The sequence below is a fragment of the Halichoerus grypus genome, chromosome 5, assembly GCF_964656455.1.
Source record: "Halichoerus grypus chromosome 5, mHalGry1.hap1.1, whole genome shotgun sequence".
Taxonomy (NCBI): domain Eukaryota; kingdom Metazoa; phylum Chordata; class Mammalia; order Carnivora; family Phocidae; genus Halichoerus; species Halichoerus grypus.
In genome coordinates, this window is record NC_135716.1 from 183,450,987 (window position 1) to 183,468,344 (window position 17,358).

At 59.5% G+C, this 17,358-nt stretch overlaps 1 protein-coding gene across 6 annotated transcripts in view; it reads right to left on the reverse strand.

Annotated features, from left to right (window-relative positions):
• KCNAB2 (potassium voltage-gated channel subfamily A regulatory beta subunit 2) overlaps window positions 1-17,358 on the reverse strand; it is an 86,283-nt gene that overhangs the window by 40,641 nt on the left and 28,284 nt on the right. For 3 of the 6 annotated variants that reach the window (XM_036064515.2, XM_036064511.2, XM_036064512.2), the window contains exons 2-3: window positions 12,964-13,092; window positions 11,785-11,826 (exon numbers count right to left, since the gene is read on the reverse strand). In XM_036064515.2, coding sequence (XP_035920408.1) covers window positions 11,785-11,826; window positions 12,964-13,040 — 119 coding nt within the window. In that variant the 5' untranslated portion in view covers window positions 13,041-13,092. Of the gene's footprint in view, window positions 1-11,174; window positions 11,486-11,784; window positions 11,827-12,963; window positions 13,093-17,358 lie in introns of those variants that run through there. The other 3 variants (XM_036064518.2, XM_036064513.2, XM_036064516.2) reach the window with 2 other exon arrangements.

The window sequence follows — 17,358 nt, forward strand, 5'->3', positions numbered from 1 at the left end:
CATGAGGGTGGGGACCCTGTCCATCTTGTCTGTGTGGCATCTGGAGCCAACAGACCCCCCCTTTCTAAAAAGATTTAATTTATTTGAGAGAGAGAGAGAGTTCACGCATGAGACTGAGCAAGCGGGGGGGGGGGGCAGAGGGAGAGGCAGACTCCCTGTTGAGTAGGGAGACCAACAAGGGACTTGATCCCAGGACCCTGGGGATCACGACGGAGCCAAAGGCAGACGCTCAACCGTCTGAGCCACCCAGGCGACCGGGAGACAACAGACCTTTAATAAACATCTGCTGAATTAATGACAAGTATCAATGACCAGTGGCTCCCCCCAGTCTCATCTCCCTCTTGAGAAATTTCCATTAGAATTAGGAGCTGTTGTGGCCAAACTAGCTGATACTTTGTCCCTCGCTTACAGCTGGATTTAGAATACAAAACCTTAAGAATTCTGCCATCTAATGGACTCACAGCAGAAGTGTTTTGTTTCTTTAAATGGCAACGACCGGTTCAAACAATGGTCCAGACACACTGTCCATGGGAGCAAATGTTAAAGCAATAGGGCTGGTCTCTGCGCTCCCCTCCAGAGAGCAGCTAGACAGCTCCCAGGGCCTGTGTTAGATGGAAACCAGATCATATACGGGACACCCAATTAAATCCGAACTTCAGACAAACAATGTTTTAGTATAAGTATGGCCCAAATATTGTGTGGGATATACTTATGCTTAAAAAAAGTTCATTTGAAATTAAAATTTAACAAAGGAACAAAAGCATGCAATTTATAAATGCAAAAGCCAGCTCTGGGGCTCTCTGGCCACTCTCTGAGGCTCTCATTGGAGAAAGTGGGCCGACCGGAGCGCTGCCCCAGATGCTGATTTCAAAGACGAGCCAGCTGAACAGAATGTCCTTCTGAACTTCCAAGGAGAATGAGCCCTACATGCCTATCACCGGGAGAGCACAGGGGACGCCGAATCCACAGCTACCGACGCAAGCTCAGGGGAGGCAGCTACTTCAGAGGCTGCCTGTGGAAAACCTGCCCCGCGTGAGGACGGTCCAGCTTAGGGTCCCACAAGAGGGGAGCACATCTTTGCCCCCAGGACGCAGCCCGGGTTTCTGGTGCCAGGACGAACTTATTGTTAGAGGTGACGAGCAGAGAGGCATTTTTGTTAATTCGTGTCTAGCCAGCCCCTAATCATTCATTTGCCCCAGTGATGGTGCAAGAAGGCAAATGAAAACCCCGCGCTTAACCCCCAATGCTGCAGTGTTTTCAAGAAGGCACGTTCTTTTCCCACGGAGCGCAAGTCCAAGTGGTCAGAGTGCTTATCTGGGAGGGCAGGACTATCCTGTGGAGAGCAGACTTTGGTTTTCTTTCATACGTTTCTACGTGGCTGGGCTTTTTTAAAAACACGAACCATTTACCCCAGTGTCCGCTCACGGCACTCTCCGCGCTCCCGGGCGGCAGCTCTCCTGCAGCCCCTGCCGTGTCCAGAGCGCTCCCCGCCCGGCCCCAGCCCGGCCCTTACCGGTACTTCATGCCCGTGCGCCGGGCGGTGCAGCCGTCCAGGGAGAGGCCGTGCATGCGGAGGAAGCTCTCCATGTTCCTGGCCTGCGCGGCCGCCCGCACCTCCCACAGCCGCTGCAGCTCTGGCCTGTCGGTCTGGCGGACGGGGTGCAGGGTCCAGTCAGAGTGACACCTGCTGTTCACGCTCCTCAGGCTCTCGCTGTACGTCATGGACAACATGGTCCCGCCCGGCCTGGGAGCTGCCGCTGTCCAGACGGGAAACGCCGGGTGGCCTTGAGTTAGAGACGGTGCTGCTGCCTCCCCCCCGGTGCCCGGCTGGATGCTGTGCCCGGGGCAGGGGTGCTGCAGACACACGTCCTCCAACCGGAGCGGCCACAATGGGTCTCGGCGCCCGCGGCCGGGCCGCTGGACGAAAACTGCTCCTGGCACCAGACTCTCTGTCCTCGAAGCTGCCCGGCTGGGAATCTGGCTAAGCCACGTCCTCTGCCCTCACAGCCCCGAGACAAGCGCAGGCCAAGCTGCATTCCAGCGCGAGAACTCAAAGGGGCTCCAAATGAAAACAGGGGCAGGAGAGCATGCAGAGAGCCCGGCCCCCCACCGCCAAAGCCACCGCGTCACAGTGCTCCCTGGCGGTGTGCCCAAGGTCGAACCAGGCACGGGGCTGTCTCCCGGAAGGAGTATGCGCCCGCCTGTCACGGAAGCAAACTCTAGGGTGGTGATGCGGGAGGAGGCCGCCCGAGGAAGGCTTACGAAGGGGGACATGATCCACACACATGTTCTCTGCCTGTAGCAGGTGCCACGGCCCCGGCAGATTCTTTGGGCACCATCCTCCATGATAACTGAGTATGTCACAATCCACACATTTTGCCCCAGACCGAATGGGATGCATGTAAGGACGGGGGGGTGGGTGACAAGAGAGGGACAAAGGTTTGGTACAGATAGGGAAACGGCAAAGCTGACATGTGAGGAGCTGCTGCTAAATTGTCCTCCTGAGCGAGGACTACCCTCTCGGAAACTAGAAACAGCACAGGTGTCCATCAGCGGGGAAACTGGTTGCGGAAATGAGAGTCCATCCCTGGAATGGAGATCTGTGCAGCCTTCAGTGAGGCTTCTCTGCATGGGCTGAGATGTGATGAATCCTAAGAGATAGTAGTAAAGAAAAGACCACAAGGCAAGAGGAAGAAGCGTGCGCACAGAATGCTACCATCTGTGTTAACGCACGTACGTGAGTGAGTGAACCACGGAGGGTGCTGTGGCCGCGTAGCCACATCCTGCAGGATCTTTGGGCAGCAAGGACATGGTCGCGGGGCCAGGGGTGCCCTACAGTTCGGGGACTCCCCCCTGCATGTGACCACAGCCTTCCGCCCTGGCTCGGATGCCTGCAGGGCGGCCCCAACATCATCACCGAGGACAGAAGTTGGGATGGGAGTTGCTATTTCAGCAGCAGAGCAGGATCCTGGAGGCAGCTGGACGAACCAGCACGGTCCCCACCTCAGCCCCAAGGGCAGCAAGTTCCGTCATCCCTGGGAGGGGCCAGGAAAGCTGTCCCAGGAGGTGAGGCCGCTGCAGGGGCGTCGGCTCTGTCCCTGAGGGCAGAGGTGGTGCCCCGGGCTAGCCCCCTCCTTGGGTGAGCTCTCCCCCACCCCCCACCCTGACACTTCCTAGCTCCCTTTCCTGCTGTAATTTTCCTCTACAGCCATATCCTCACCTGACCTGCTAGAGTCTTCTCTAATCGTCTTGTTTGTTGCATCTGATCCCCTGAAGGCAGGTCCAGGAGGGCGAGGACCTTTCCGTCTGCTTTTACCACTGAGGCTCAGTGCCCACCGCAGAGACCGGCCTTCCCTGGCAGTGGCAACAGCACCTCCCTGACTCAGGCCTGAGGCTCTAAGCAGCGTGCCTTCTCCTGAGGGGGCGGGGTGGGCGCCTCTGGGGCCAGGACTCCCCTTCACTGTGGCTCAGATCCACAGGGAGGGGGCCTGCAGGGCCCAGGACGTCTGGCGTCCCCCAAGGATTTAGACTAAGGTCTCTGATGGATGCTAAAGAAGGTAGAGATGTCCCTGGCATGAAAATTCCCATGTCCAGGAGAGTCATTCTGGAGGCAGTGGAGGGGCCCAGGGCTCCAGGATGGGGGCTGTCTTAGGAAATGGGGCCATGGAAGCCCACAGACAGCAGCACAGCTCCCTCCCTCCCTGCCTGCTGCCCCTCCCACCCCCCAAGCATACCCAGGGGTGGGGCAGTGTGGGGCAGCTGCTTTAGACATGGCCGTGTGGCCGGCTGCCCGTCCTGCGTGGGGCAAAGGCGGGCCAATTCTGGTGTCCCCGGGGGTCCCTGTTCAGAGAAGAGCAGCCTGGCAGCCTGGGGCTCCAGCGGTTCTTCCCGAAAAGCAGGACCCACTTCAGACGCACACCTTCCCAGCCAGGCCCAGCCAGGCTGAGATCAATAACCATTAGCTTTCAAGACATTACCCACAAAAAGCAACCTGGTCTGGTTTGGCTCTGGAAGTCCAGCCAAGGTCCTGGGGCTGGGACGGCGGTGTGGCTAAGCACCTAGGTCCTGGACAGGGGCAGCCCTGTCTGTCACCTACTCAGTGGAACCCATGCAGGCCCCCTGACGGCTCCAAGGCTCAGTCTCTATGTCTGAGAAGTGGGATGAGCAGAGGCTGATTGCACCAGCTGTGCAGACAAGCCTGGGCAGGGGCTGGTGGTGCAGCTGGGAGCAGGCCTTGTGAACTGGGCGGGGGCTGGTGGTGCAGCTGGGAGCAGGCCTTGTGAACTGGGCGGGGGCTGGTGGTGCAGCTGGGAGCAGGCTGCGTGAACTGGGCGGGGGCTGGTGGTGCAGCTGGGAGCAGGCCGCGTGAACTGGGCGGGGGCTGGTGGTGCAGCTGGGAGCAGGCCTTGTGAACTGGGCGGGGGCTGGTGGTGCAGCTGGGAGCAGGCCTTGTGAACTGGGCGGGGGCTGGTGGTGCAGCTGGGAGCAGGCCGCGTGAACTGGGCGGGGGCTGGTGGTGCAGCTGGGAGCAGGCCGCGTGAACTGGGCGGGGGCTGGTGGTGCAGCTGGGAGCAGGCCGCGTGAACTGGGCGGGGGCTGGTGGTGCAGCTGGGAGCAGGCCGCGTGAACTGGGCGGGGGCTGGTGGTGCAGCTGGGAGCAGGCCGCGTGAACTGGGCGGGGGCTGGTGGTGCAGCTGGGAGCAGGCCGCGTGAACTGGGCGGGGGCTGGTGGTGCAGCTGGGAGCAGGCCGCGTGAACTGGGCGGGGGCTGGTGGTGCAGCTGGGAGCAGGCCTTGTGAACTGGGCGGGGGCTGGTGGTGCAGCTGGGAGCAGGCCTTGTGAACTGGGCGGGGGCTGGTGGTGCAGCTGGGAGCAGGCCGCGTGAACTGGGCGGGGGCTGGTGGTGCAGCTGGGAGCAGGCCTTGTGAACTGGGCGGGGGCTGGTGGTGCAGCTGGGAGCAGGCTGCGTGAACTGGGCGGGGGCTGGTGGTGCAGCTGGGAGCAGGCTGCGTGAACTGGGCGGGGGCTGGTGGTGCAGCTGGGAGCAGGCCGCGTGAACTGGGCGGGGGCTGGTGGTGCAGCTGGGAGCAGGCTGCGTGAACTGGGCGGGGGCTGGTGGTGCAGCTGGGAGCAGGCCTTGTGAACTGGGCGGGGGCTGGTGGTGCAGCTGGGAGCAGGCTGCGTGAACTGGGCGGGGGCTGGTGGTGCAGCTGGGAGCAGGCTGCGTGAACTGGGCGGGGGCTGGTGGTGCAGCTGGGAGCAGGCCTTGTGAACTGGGCGGGGGCTGGTGGTGCAGCTGGGAGCAGGCCTTGTGAACTGGGCGGGGGCTGGTGGTGCAGCTGGGAGCAGGCCTTGTGAACTGGGCGGGGGCTGGTGGTGCAGCTGGGAGCAGGCCTTGTGAACTGGGCGGGGGCTGGTGGTGCAGCTGGGAGCAGGCCTTGTGAACTGGGCGGGGGCTGGTGGTGCAGCTGGGAGCAGGCCGCGTGAACTGGGCGGGGGCTGGTGGTGCAGCTGGGAGCAGCCCTTGTGAACTGGGCGGGGGCTGGTGGTGCAGCTGGGAGCAGGTCTTGTGAACTGGGCGGGGGCTGGTGGTGCAGCTGGGAGCAGGCCTTGTGAACTGGGCGGGGGCTGGTGGTGCAGCTGGGAGCAGGCCGCGTGAACTGGGCGGGGGCTGGTGGTGCAGCTGGGAGCAGGCCGCGAGTGGGGAAGTGGCTGCCATCAGTTAGGACACCAGTTAGGATAAGTGGGGTGGGGACAAAAACGGGGTGGAGGAGACAGAGGCCTGAGGGCAGGGCGGGCCTCTGGAGCGGGCACGGGGAGCAGGGGCGTGAATGATACGAGGGAGCGCTACCGATACCAAACGTCACTAGAAAATGTTGAATGGGATGACTGTAGACATCAATAGCCGACCCCAGTCTTGCACGGAGTGTGCATTCCTAATGAGATGGGTGCAGGCAGGGTGCAGCCAGGATTTAGAGGGTGCCCTCTCTGTGGGGGCTGGGGTCTCCTCTGCCTGTGATCTTTCCTTATAGCACACCTCATAGCGACCTTGGGAGCGGGCCTGTGGGTGTCGCCTGCAGCATGGAGGACGCTCAGAGCCTCCTGCGGTGAGTGTCCCCATGACACTGGGACAGGCTGGGGCCAGGGGACTCTGAGAGAGGTGGGGCGGGGACAAGCATGGTGGCCCTGGCTGGGGGTGGCGGGGTGAGGACTGGTGCCCATGAGGGCGCACAGTGCAGGAGGAGCTGGGAAATGTTCCTCCTCTCCTCCAGGGAGGCAAGACCCCACCGAGGAAGGACACAGGAGGCACAGAGATGGTCGGCAGGGCTGCCCGAGGGAGAGGACAGTCCGGCCCCCAGACTTCCTCATGCTGGGGCTTATTCCCAGCTTCCTCCCAAGGCGACCGGAGCAGGCTTGGGTAGGTGGAAGAAGGGGTCCCAGGAGGGCCCTGCCAAGGGAAGAGAGGGCCCACTGCTGGGGCTCCTGCCTCAGGGCTCAGGGTGCAGTGACTCTGACCGCACGTTCCTCCTCACCATCCGGCCCCCCCACCCCGTCTCAAGAAAGACCAGCCCCCTCCTCAATAACCACGGCTAATTACAGGCACCTGCAGGTTCTTCGTGCGCCGGAGCCCGCCTTTTGCAAAGCTATTCTTGTGGAGGGAGGGCTCAGGGGGATTCCCGTAAACGAACACTGAACACTGTGACATGGAAAAAGGAAGGGAAGGCATTGACCTCATGAAGTCAGCCGGGACCGCTACCTCCCCAAAGGGCCTTCCACCTGGAGTTTCCGAAACTGTGGTCTGTTTACCGAAAGCCACCAAAGCCTGAAATGTGAGGTTCGGAAGGAATCCTGAACGGCTCTTTTAAACGGTGACATCGGTCTCCATCTTAGAGAAACCAGGCCAAGTGTCTGAAAGCGGGAATGCGAGGGGAAAGCTGCATCATTCCGGAGCGCGGCTCGAAAATGCACGGCATCGCGTCAGGGTAAACACAAAACCACCTTTGCTCGAGAGAAGTCAGCGAACCAAGGCCCAAACAAGCAGCCCCCGGCTCCCTAAGGCATGTGTTTCCAGATAGACCTTTCTGACAGCCACCCCCCCACCCCCGCTCCGCTGTCATTCGCGGGAAGCCCCCCAAATGCTGAATCTTCATGGTGAACCCAACAAGGTGGAGCTGGATGTCCAGGTCTCCCCAGGACGGGAAGATGGAACGGTCCCCACTGGGCAGGTCTGGGAGGCAAGCACGCTCAAGCGGCAGGATGTCCCCCCCCCCCCCGCCCCCGTCAACTTGCAGCTACCTAGGGCTGGCTTGTTTCTTTTTGAGGTTTTCTGCTTTGAAAAAATATACAGAGGGTCTAATTTCAGATCAGCCAAATGCATCCCCCAATACAGTCCCCCTGTGACTTCCATTCCTGGGACGCTGGCCCCCCAGCAGCAACCCTGAAGAAGGCGGCTGCCACGGGACTCCTGGAGCTGAGGGGGCCACTCACCTGCCTTCCTGGCGTCTGCTCGTTAAAAAGGACACAGTCTAGTTTACTAGGGTTCACCAGACGCTCTACGGATCTGCCGCACCAGCTCTTTCATTAGGGAGTGTCACTGTCGGACGTCAGAAGCAATTGGTGAATGAGATGCGCCCCATGAGGGTCGAGTTTGGAGGCAGGGAGTCCATTAGTCTATTAGGGCGTTTTCAGCTCAGTGAGAGAGGCTGAATTATTCACGAGCGTCTCTTCCCCTAAAAGCCCGGGAAATGCAGTTCTGCAGTGCAGCCTGGCAAGGCCCGATCCTGGCACGCGGGGCTGGGAGGGGGGCGCTGACTGGGGTCCGGACCTTCCTGTGGGCACACTCCCTCACCAGCCCTCCACTGCCCCCCCGGGTGCCAGAGACATGGGCCACAGGTGGGGAGGGGCAGGCCGTGCTTTGGTTATTCGAGGCCAGGACCCAGGGCTCACAGCTCTGCCCACCATGTTCTGTGTCTGCAGTACGGGGCCGGGGGTCCGTGGAGGATGTGACCACCACCCACAGTGAGGGGGTTGGGGTCTGGCAAGACCTACCCTCAGCAATGCAGACGGACGTCCCTCCTCCCTTCTGCCGGGACGTGACCCAGATTGGTATATCCTATACTGTCAGTACCTATAACTGGCCAGAAGGTTCTGGAAGTCTGCTATTTCAACACCACACCACCACTCCCTCCAGGCGGGGGTGCAGGGACCCTTCCTCACAGGACACATTCTGACCCGGTTTTGGAAGATGCTTTGAGGCTGAACTCAGGGCTGAAGCTATGCTGAGACCCCATTCCAGGGTCACAACCTCAGGGGCACTCCTTGTCATCCTAGGATCCCAAGGAAGTCTCAACACGACTCTATCTTCCAGCAGGAGGGATTCCGGATGGAGGCTGAGTGGATTCTCCCATGACAAACGTGCAAACAGTGGACGCTACCAGGGCGGGGAGTCGCTATCCAGACCCGCGGTAGAAAGCAAACAAAATGGGACGTGGGATGCAGAGCCTAAGGAACCGGCAGCAAATCGTTACCAGGAAAGACCCCAGTGATGGAACTGGGATGGTTGCTGTCAAAGGCACAAGCCCACCATGTCAGGTCCCTGGTCTCTATGTCACTGCTGGGTGGTGGCCTCAGCCTGACATACTCTGACACCCCGTCTCCTTTTCCTGGGCTCTGCACCCCTGTCAACTGCACATCCCTCTCAGCACCAGCCATCAGTCACCTGGAGGACGGGGCTCCTGACTTCCTGTTCTCCTGCCCTGCTCCCTTTACTCCTCGTCCTGTGGCTCCTGGGACTCAGCCCTTCTCCATCGTTCCTGAGCTCCCTGCATCCAGTCTTTCCACCTGCCGTCTTATTACCTCCCCCAGTGGAGCTCTGATCTCTGCCCTGCTCAAACACCATGGACGGCTCCCCAGTGCCCACTGAATGTAGTCCAAGCTCCTTTGCTTGGCACTCAAGGACCTTCCCTACCTGACCTCCATCTTCCTCTATAGTCTGGCCTCCTGTCACTGTCCATCCTGCCCCCCACCACCTCCTGTTCTTGGCACCTCTCCAAGCTGTGGCTCAGGCATCTACTGGAATGTTCCTCCTGGGCTCTACGCTGAAGACTGCCCAGCCTCCAAGGCCCCCTCAAAGCCCTCATGCTGTCTCCTCCACGAAGCCTTGCCTGACTCACAGTGGGCGGTGCTCACTCCTTCCTCAGAACGCCAACAGCTGTCTGGACTTCTCCCACAACAAGTTCTGCCTTCCAGATATTATTAGTTATTTGGGTTCTGGGGTAGACTGTGTTATGGTTCCAGGGCCTTTACCCCTCTCTGCATCACCTGACTATGGTTCTCCTAATGGGGGCGGGGCTATATTTTCCTGCCTTTCGACATCTGGTGTGGTCACGAGACTTACTTTGGCCAGAAGTATGAACAGGAGTGCCAGTGGGCCGCTTCTAACTGTGGGCCTTCAGATGCATGATGTGTGCCTGTTCTTCCTCTGGCGCTTTTGCCTGGGACAGTCTCTGGTTGAAAAGGACGGGAGGGGGCGCCTGGGTGGCTCAGTCCTTAAGCATCTGCCTTCGCTCAGGTCATGATCCCAGGGTCCTGGGATTGAGCCCCATATCAGGCTCCCTGCTCGGCGGGAAGCCTACTTCTCCCTCTCCCACTCCCCCTGCTTGTGTTCCCTCTCTCACTGTCTCTATCTGTCAAATAAATAAATAAAATCTTAAAAAAAAAAAAAAAAAGAAAAGAAAAAGACGGGAGGATGAACGCCCGGGCCCCACCTGCAGCTCAGGCCAAACCCAGCGGAGCCCAGCCTGGATGAACTGACACAGACACGGAAACAAGAAATACACGCTTCTTGTTGGAGGGTACTGAGTTGGCAGGTTGTTTGTCACATGGCATTCTCCGGAACAGCTGACAGATACAGGGTCTTGCCTCCCTTACTGGTCTGTGAGCTGCTTGAGGGCAGGACGCACACCTCGAACACCTCTGCCCCGTGAGGGGAGGGACCGCACGCCAACTGACCTAACCCTCTGAGGGCTGTGTGGGTGCCCAGATGACAAGAACGCCCCCCTGGGAGCGGCACCCAGGATATTAAACGAAGATCCCACCTCGTTAGAGGTCATCGTCGGAGACCCCACAAGAGATACCTGAGTGTCTATTACAAGAAACCACACTGGAGACGCAAAGGGCGGGACGGTCGGAGCCTGTGGGTATCGGGGACGCGGGGCTGAGAGGCCCAGACGGAGGTCTGCGCATCTGGGGTGCGGTTCTCCAACAGTTTGCCTCAAGGCAGGACAGAGGGTCCCTGGGAGTACACAACAGGTTGGATCTGTGGGGCCCTGAGGGCCAGCAAGGGGTATGGGACCCTCTTTCGCTTTAGCTCTGTGATACCCCGCAATCTCCTGGGCACCGCCCTCGGCGGGGCCCTTCCGACTGGCGGTCTGGGCCGCGGTTCTGCCGCCAACCGTCTCACTCTTTTCCTCCGGGGCCTCTGAGGACTCAGTTCAGGGGCATGTTTGGTCTCACTGGTCAAATCCTCCTGGGATGAATGTCTCACCCACATTCTTACATACGATGCCGTCATACATGCGTGATGGCATGCGCATCATCCCATAAAAGCATTTGCAAGCCCAAGTTCAGCTCTAGCTATCTCAGGCAAAATCTTATCCAGCAGAAATTTCAGTCATGTCTTCAGGGCTCTCTGGAAGGAGCGAGACCCTGTGGGAGGCACTGAAGGGGTGGCGAAATTAGCCCGAGGACCCAGGCCCACGGTCACGCTCAGAGGTGCCGGGGCTGCAGGAAGGAAAAGCCATGTGGGTTTTGCAGGGCTGCCGACCCCAGGAACCAAGGCCCCAGACTCCCCGTGCATGGGCGATAACCAGCCCCTGGCTCTGCACTGGCAGGTGGGCATAGGCCTGGGGAGCTGGTCTAGACAGAGACCTTCCAGGCCTAAATGCCAAGGCACACGCCACACACCAGCGCCCTGCTCCCAGGAGCCACACCGAGTTCCCACAGTCCCGAGGCTGATGGGGCTGACCCATGGCTTGCTTAACCCCGACACTTTCCCGACAGGAGGAAAACGTCCAAGTAAATTCCTGGAGTTACAGACCACCTGAGAAGCACACGTCTTTGTGGCGCACCTCCCCACGCCACAGGTAAGCTGCCCGAAGGAGGAAGGGACTCACCCCAGAGGACTTTGCTGGCTGAGCTGCCTTGGCCTGGGCTGCCAGGCAGGGCCCGTCGATGCCATGTCCCTGTGGGGTGCAGCCTTGCACCGAAGAACGTGGTGTGCCGATTCACCAACAGGGAGATGCCCCAGAAAACACCAGCAGGTCCAGCCCTGACCCAGGTCACACTGCAGCCCTATGCCCCCGAGAACGTATTGGCCTTTGATTACCCCTTTGATTCCAATCGGTTCAAACCCAAAGAGAAGGGGAGAATGGTTGGGTTTGCCCCACCTCGTTTACTGGGATCACCCAAGAAGCACAAACCCGTGGACAACAGACCTGCGGCATCCGCAGCCGGACAAGTGTGAGATTTTAAGGTAGATCCGGTGCGAGCTAAGCAGGTATCACAAGTCCGTTTGCTCCAATCAAAGCAACACACAGTACACCCGACTTCACAGTGTTCATCAGGATGTTACATAATGCTGTGTGGGAGGGCATCGCCAGAGAAGCCCAGATTTCCACCAGCTGGGGATTTTCACCGGCACTGCCGAGCTGGATGGGCGTGGCCCTCCCGCCCGCTCCCCTGCCTTCAGCCTGTGGGGCTTGGGGGAAACGGAGGGCTCGTTACCTGTAAAACTGCAGCTGTCTTTTGGGGCTCCCATACCGAGTACTGCGGACAGCGATGGAGGACAGAGAAAAAGGAGAGAGAGACAGTCCACAATGGGCATTAGCCACGGGGAGGTGCAGGCCGGGAAACACCAGCGGCATCCCACAGCCCGGCCCCACCCCACTCTGCCCGGGGCTGCCGGGAGGGTGCGCGCCCAGGTACCAAGTGCTCGGTGGCAGCGCCACCCAGTGGCGCATGGAGGCAGAAGCCCGGTCTGTCCAGCCGGACGCGGGGGCTCCTCTGGTGCCTGGCCTCATTCCCACAAGGGGCAGGGAAGCGAAGACGAGAGGTAAACCTCAGAGTGACAGTCTGTTTGGGTTTTAACGAAGTATGCTTTAGAATGACCGGACAAAACCCTCAAACCGAGAAGTGACCTGTCACCCCACATGCTGGCGAGTCTGCGTGGGACCATGGGGTCATTTTTAGGACTTCGATCAAGGAGGGACACGCCCCTTTCCCTGTGGGTTCTATGGATTCTTGCTCTGGGTCAGGCCCTAACAATTACTGGGAAAGGCCCAATGAATCAAGGGCTGATGGGCCCCTGGGGCTCCCCCCCCCGCCGGGTCCATCTTTTGTGACAGCCACGGCCATCTGGGTCCTGGGCTCCATGGATGGGGCAGCAACTGTCAGCCGACCGATGCCTTCGCGGGCTCTCCCCGTGGTTCAGCCCGGGCTGCTTTCCACAAGGAAAGACCCAGAGCTGGCTTTGGAACTGGCCTCCAGAGAAGGAAGGCGAGGGTGCCTGGTGAGCCGCTGGCCGCCCCACCCCCACCCCCTCCTCCCGGTGCAAGGCTCTGAGCCTCCCTCAAAGGGGGTACGCGAGCTGGGGTGTATAAGAAAGACGCAGAAGCTGGGAAGGGTCCCCCCCTCACTTCCAGGCCTGCTACCTCCAGCGGAATCCTTCAGAAGAGTCAGGGATGAGTCTAATCCTGGCTCTACTCCACTGGGAAAATCTTGGGTTTTAAAAGCTTCCATTCCTTCCCTTGGAGAAAGCGCTAGCCTACATGAACCTCAGAGCCCTGTGGGCCTCCCTTGGTCCTTCCCTCTGGATCCAGGGCTGGTGACTGGCCTCGGGGACCCCTTCTCAGAGGCAGGACTGAGCCTGGGAGTGGCCTGGCTGGGTTGGGGGCAGAGGATCACCTGTAGATCATGCCGGGGGAGCCCGTCTGTCGCAGAGAGAGTCGAGCTGGGGAGCCTGTTGTCGATTCCGGATACATGGAGCCGGCCTCACTGGTCCTGACCTGCTCTCTTCTTCACGGAGGGAAGATTCTGGAGGAGAAGCAGAATAGAGGGGCGGTGGTTCAAAAGACCAGCTGGGTTTGCCCAGGAGGCTCTGTGACGGTGAAGGCCCAGTTTGTTGGGTATTTGTACACGCCTCCTCAGACAGACAGACCAGCCCATGAGGGTTCAGACAAAGCTGATGGTTGGGGTCAGTGGCTCTGTAACAGATTTCTAGTCTCCCACCCCATGCTTCACAAGGTCGTTCTGCCTCCCCAGCTGCTTTCCTGAGGTTCTGGGAGCCCTCTTCTGGTGGTCCCAGGGGGCATCTGTGGACTGTCTCCACTGTCCCAGGAAGCGGCACCACCATCCCCCAGGCTCATCCTGGATGCTTCAGCTTCCCACCCTCTCCCAGCCCAGTGCCGGCTGGTGTCACTGCTCAGCTTTCAGGAAGGCAGCTGGTCAGATAACCCAGCTCCCGGGACTCACGTCCTCCCCGTGGGTGTGACTTGCTCCCGCCCCACAGGTCACGGCACAGGTGACAAGACATCACGTCCGTGATCAGGTGAGGCAGACTGTGCCCTCTGTCTTGCTAGCAGACTCTCTCCCTTGCTGGCTCTGAGAAGCAAGCTGCCATTGCTGGAGAGGGCCGTGTGGCCGGGAACGGAGGCCCTCAGTCTAACTGCCCACAGAGAAGTGAATCCTTCAAGCTGTGTGAACGTGGAATTCCAAACGTCCTTCCCCATTTGAGCCTTCAAATGAGACCACAGCTCTGGCCAAACATCTTGGCTGCAGGCTTGTGAGGCCCTGAAGCAGCAGACATAGCAGAGCCACAGAAACTGTGTTCTAAGTCCCTAAGTTTGCAGTCATATTTTATGCAGCAATAGAGAATGAATACGACAGACACAACCGTCCATTCACTTTTCCCCGTTACCCTCAAGCCGAGCTACCACCGTCTGTCACCTGAACCACCAGGTCAGCCTCCTGACTGTGCCCCCTGCTTCCACCCGGCAGCCAGGGGCACTTGCTTCTATAGGAGATTAGGTCACGCACCCCTTTCTCCTCTTCTCCGACAAGCCAAGTGCACACCTTCCGCAGGGCCTTTGCACTTACAGTTCCTTTTGCCTGGAATGCCCTTCCGACAGACCTTCTCGTTGTTGGGCCTCCTTGGGGAGCCTGCCCCTGACTGTCACACTCTGGGATTCTCTCCCGGCACCCTGCCTATCCCATGCAGTCAGCACCAGCGACCTTCTTGCTGTCTGTCCCTGAGTTGTGAGGTCTTGACTCTCTCCAGAGGGCAAGCTCTACCAGGACAGATATTTTGCTGGTTTTGCCACTATGCCTAGAACAGGGCTTGGAACTCAGCCAGGATTTAATACCTGGCTCCCAAAAGAGTGACGGTCCCTGATCCAAAATTACCTTGCTCTGGGCGATGGGCAAAGGGATTGTCTGGGCTCAAAATATAGCCCCACTTGCCCCCATTGGGGCCTCTCCGCTGAATGCCCATCTGGAGGGCTTGTTCACCTCACTCTTCCTCCCTCCAGGATGAGGACCTCCCATCGGCAGGAAGCGGGCTTCCTCTGGATGCCCTCCACCCCCGGCACGGGGCTTATATATTTGGTACAGGTTACGTCTCGCTCATAACTGGGCTCCCCTCTGAGTGAGGGATGTGCGCACGTGCGTGAACATGCTGGGAAAATGGGGAGAGGAAATGTAAGCCAGAGTCACTACAGTGACAGCCTCATGGAAATGACCGAAATGATGGGGTCAGTGAAGGTCCCCAAAGTTTTATTCTTTAAAAAACCTCATTCAGAAAGAAATGACAGAATGAAATAAAAGTGCACTTAAATCCTGAAAGAAAGCAGTGGATCCTCGGCTGATGTTGAATCCAATCTTCGGGCTCATCGGGTGATTCCTCATGAGCTGCAATGCCGTAACCCAGGCTGACCTCTCCCGGGGCCCCTTGTCCGCATGGCCCTGTCCATTTGCACCTGGTAGAATGGCTCCAGGCAGACCCTGAGGACTCTTGGTCACCTTTTCTTTCAAACTCTGGGGTTCCATCAGGGTCACTGTCCCCTGAACCACTGACCAGCCTGACCCTGCCCTCCCCGCCCAGATCTATGCAAGAAAGAGGCACAGCGTCTTTCCTGCGGGAAGAGTTTGGTTACACGGCTCCAGGGCATTGAGTCCCTGAAGCTTTGGGGTGGGGGGGGCCTCTCCTCTGTGCCCATTAGGTGCTCCTAGAGTGTGCTCTGCCAGGTCACACAGGGCATGAAACCCAACCATCTCACGAAAGTCATTAACCTTAAGTCAGAGGGTGGTAGGTTTGCGGGTGCCCAGTGTCAGCCGAGGCCCTACTGTGCGCACGCAGAGCACCAGGCACCATGTCCAAACACAGTGGTCCCGAGGTCATCGGGGAGGAAGGGTGGCCGGGGGGGGCAGGATGTCCTCACAGGGTCTTGTGGAAGGAGATGGGGGCCAGGCAGCAGGCCGGGATGCCTGTGCCCTTAATCGGCGGATGTGGACTCCCCCCGACCCCCACTCTCTCCTCTCTGGCTTTCCCTGGGTCCAGCTACTGAGTGGTGGTGTCTCAATCCCCAGCTCGGGCACTCAGGGCTGTTTAACTTCCAGAATTCAAGAATCACAAACTCAGTCTGAATTTGAGACGGTGTAGGGACGTAGAGTCTCTGACTCCACAGATGTGGGGTGCGCCCAGGAATCTGCATTTCTAACTAGTCCCCCAGGGGATGCTCGTGTTCCTGGTCCGGAGACCACACTTTGAGGACTGCTGGTCCTGGAGCAGGAATGGGCAGACTACGAACGACGGACCCGATCCAGCCTGCTGCCTGTTTCCGTAAATGAGGTGTTGCAGGAACAGCTGCGTGCCCGCTCGGGCATGAACCATGCCCATGTCTGTGCCACGCTGCGGCGTTGAACACACGGTCTGGCTTGCTGCACTACCCGTCCCTTTACAGCCAAAGGTGGCTGAGCCCGGTTGAAGGCCGCTCTCCCCCACTCTCCAAGATGGCGCCTCTCAGCTCTTGGCTTTGCTGCTTCCACTTCACTGATGGAACAGAAGCAACCAGAGACCAGCTTCCCCCCACCCACCAACATCAGCTCTCCGAACACCCTGCTTCCCCTGCTACTGCCACCTGGACGACCCGGCCACGGCCACGGCCACGGCCACGGCGCTCCGCCTGAGCACACACCCCACTCCGGCCCCACTCAAGAGCAGCCCGACTCTTGCGCCGGCTCTTCCTTCTTTATGAGGCACTGCCCTCTGCAGACAGCCACTTACTACTTCTCTCGTCTCAGGAAACAGAAAGCACAGTCTCTGGATCCACTTCCTTCTCCACCAACTGCCCCATTTCTCTCCTTCCATTCACAGGAAAATTCCTCAAAAGAGTTGTCCTTTCTTGCCTGCAATGCTCCCTTCTGCCTTCCCCGCTCGGAGGAAGCTGCTCTTGCCAAGGTCACTGTGACCTTCCTGTTGCTAAGTCCGGTAGTGCCCACAGTTTGGGGGTGACGGCGGGGCTGCCCCCACCCTCGGGGCTCCTGGGACCCATGCTGTCCGGCTTGTCTTCCTGCCTTCCCGCTGCTTCTTCTCAGTCTCCTTGGCTGCCCCTGCTCACCTGACTTTGAACCTTTTTTCTTTTCCGTTACATGAGGTTCCTCAGATTTCCACCTGTCTTCTGGCTCTGAACTGCGCTGCTATGCCGGAAGGCCTGTGGTTTACCTCCAGGCCCCGTCGTTCCCCTGGGCCCCAGACTCATCTGTTCAACTGCCCTATGGGCATCTCTCCCAGTCTTCTCTGGAGGGTGCAATGCTCTGTCCCACGCGTGGTGCTCAGGGCAGCCACAGGGACGGGGACAACTGGAGCTATGGGCTGCCAGTAGGGACACTAGGGAGGTGTCCCGGAGGAAGCCATCTGTCCCACTCCTCGCCTCTGCCCTCCCGGACTCCTGAAGGTCAGGCTCCCTCTGAGCCAGCAGCCAGCTCCCCAGCTCAGGCACTGGCCACGTTCTGGTGCCCACTTCACGAGGGACAACCTCATTCCTCCTGGGGAGCTGCCACCTTTGCCACCTGCCAGGGGAGGGAGGGGGACTGGGGAGGCTTCCCATGCCCCCTGCCTTGCATTCTGCTGACCTGCCCAGAGCCCCGACCTCTGCAGCTGCCGCAGTTCAACCAGGAGACTGCATGTGCCCGGCGGCCGATCCCGGAGAAGCTGACGTCCTAGCAGGATGCTACCAGTCCCAGGCACCACGGAGGGAGGGAGGCGGGCAGGCAGGGCTGCCCTGGGCTCAAAAGGGACGGCTC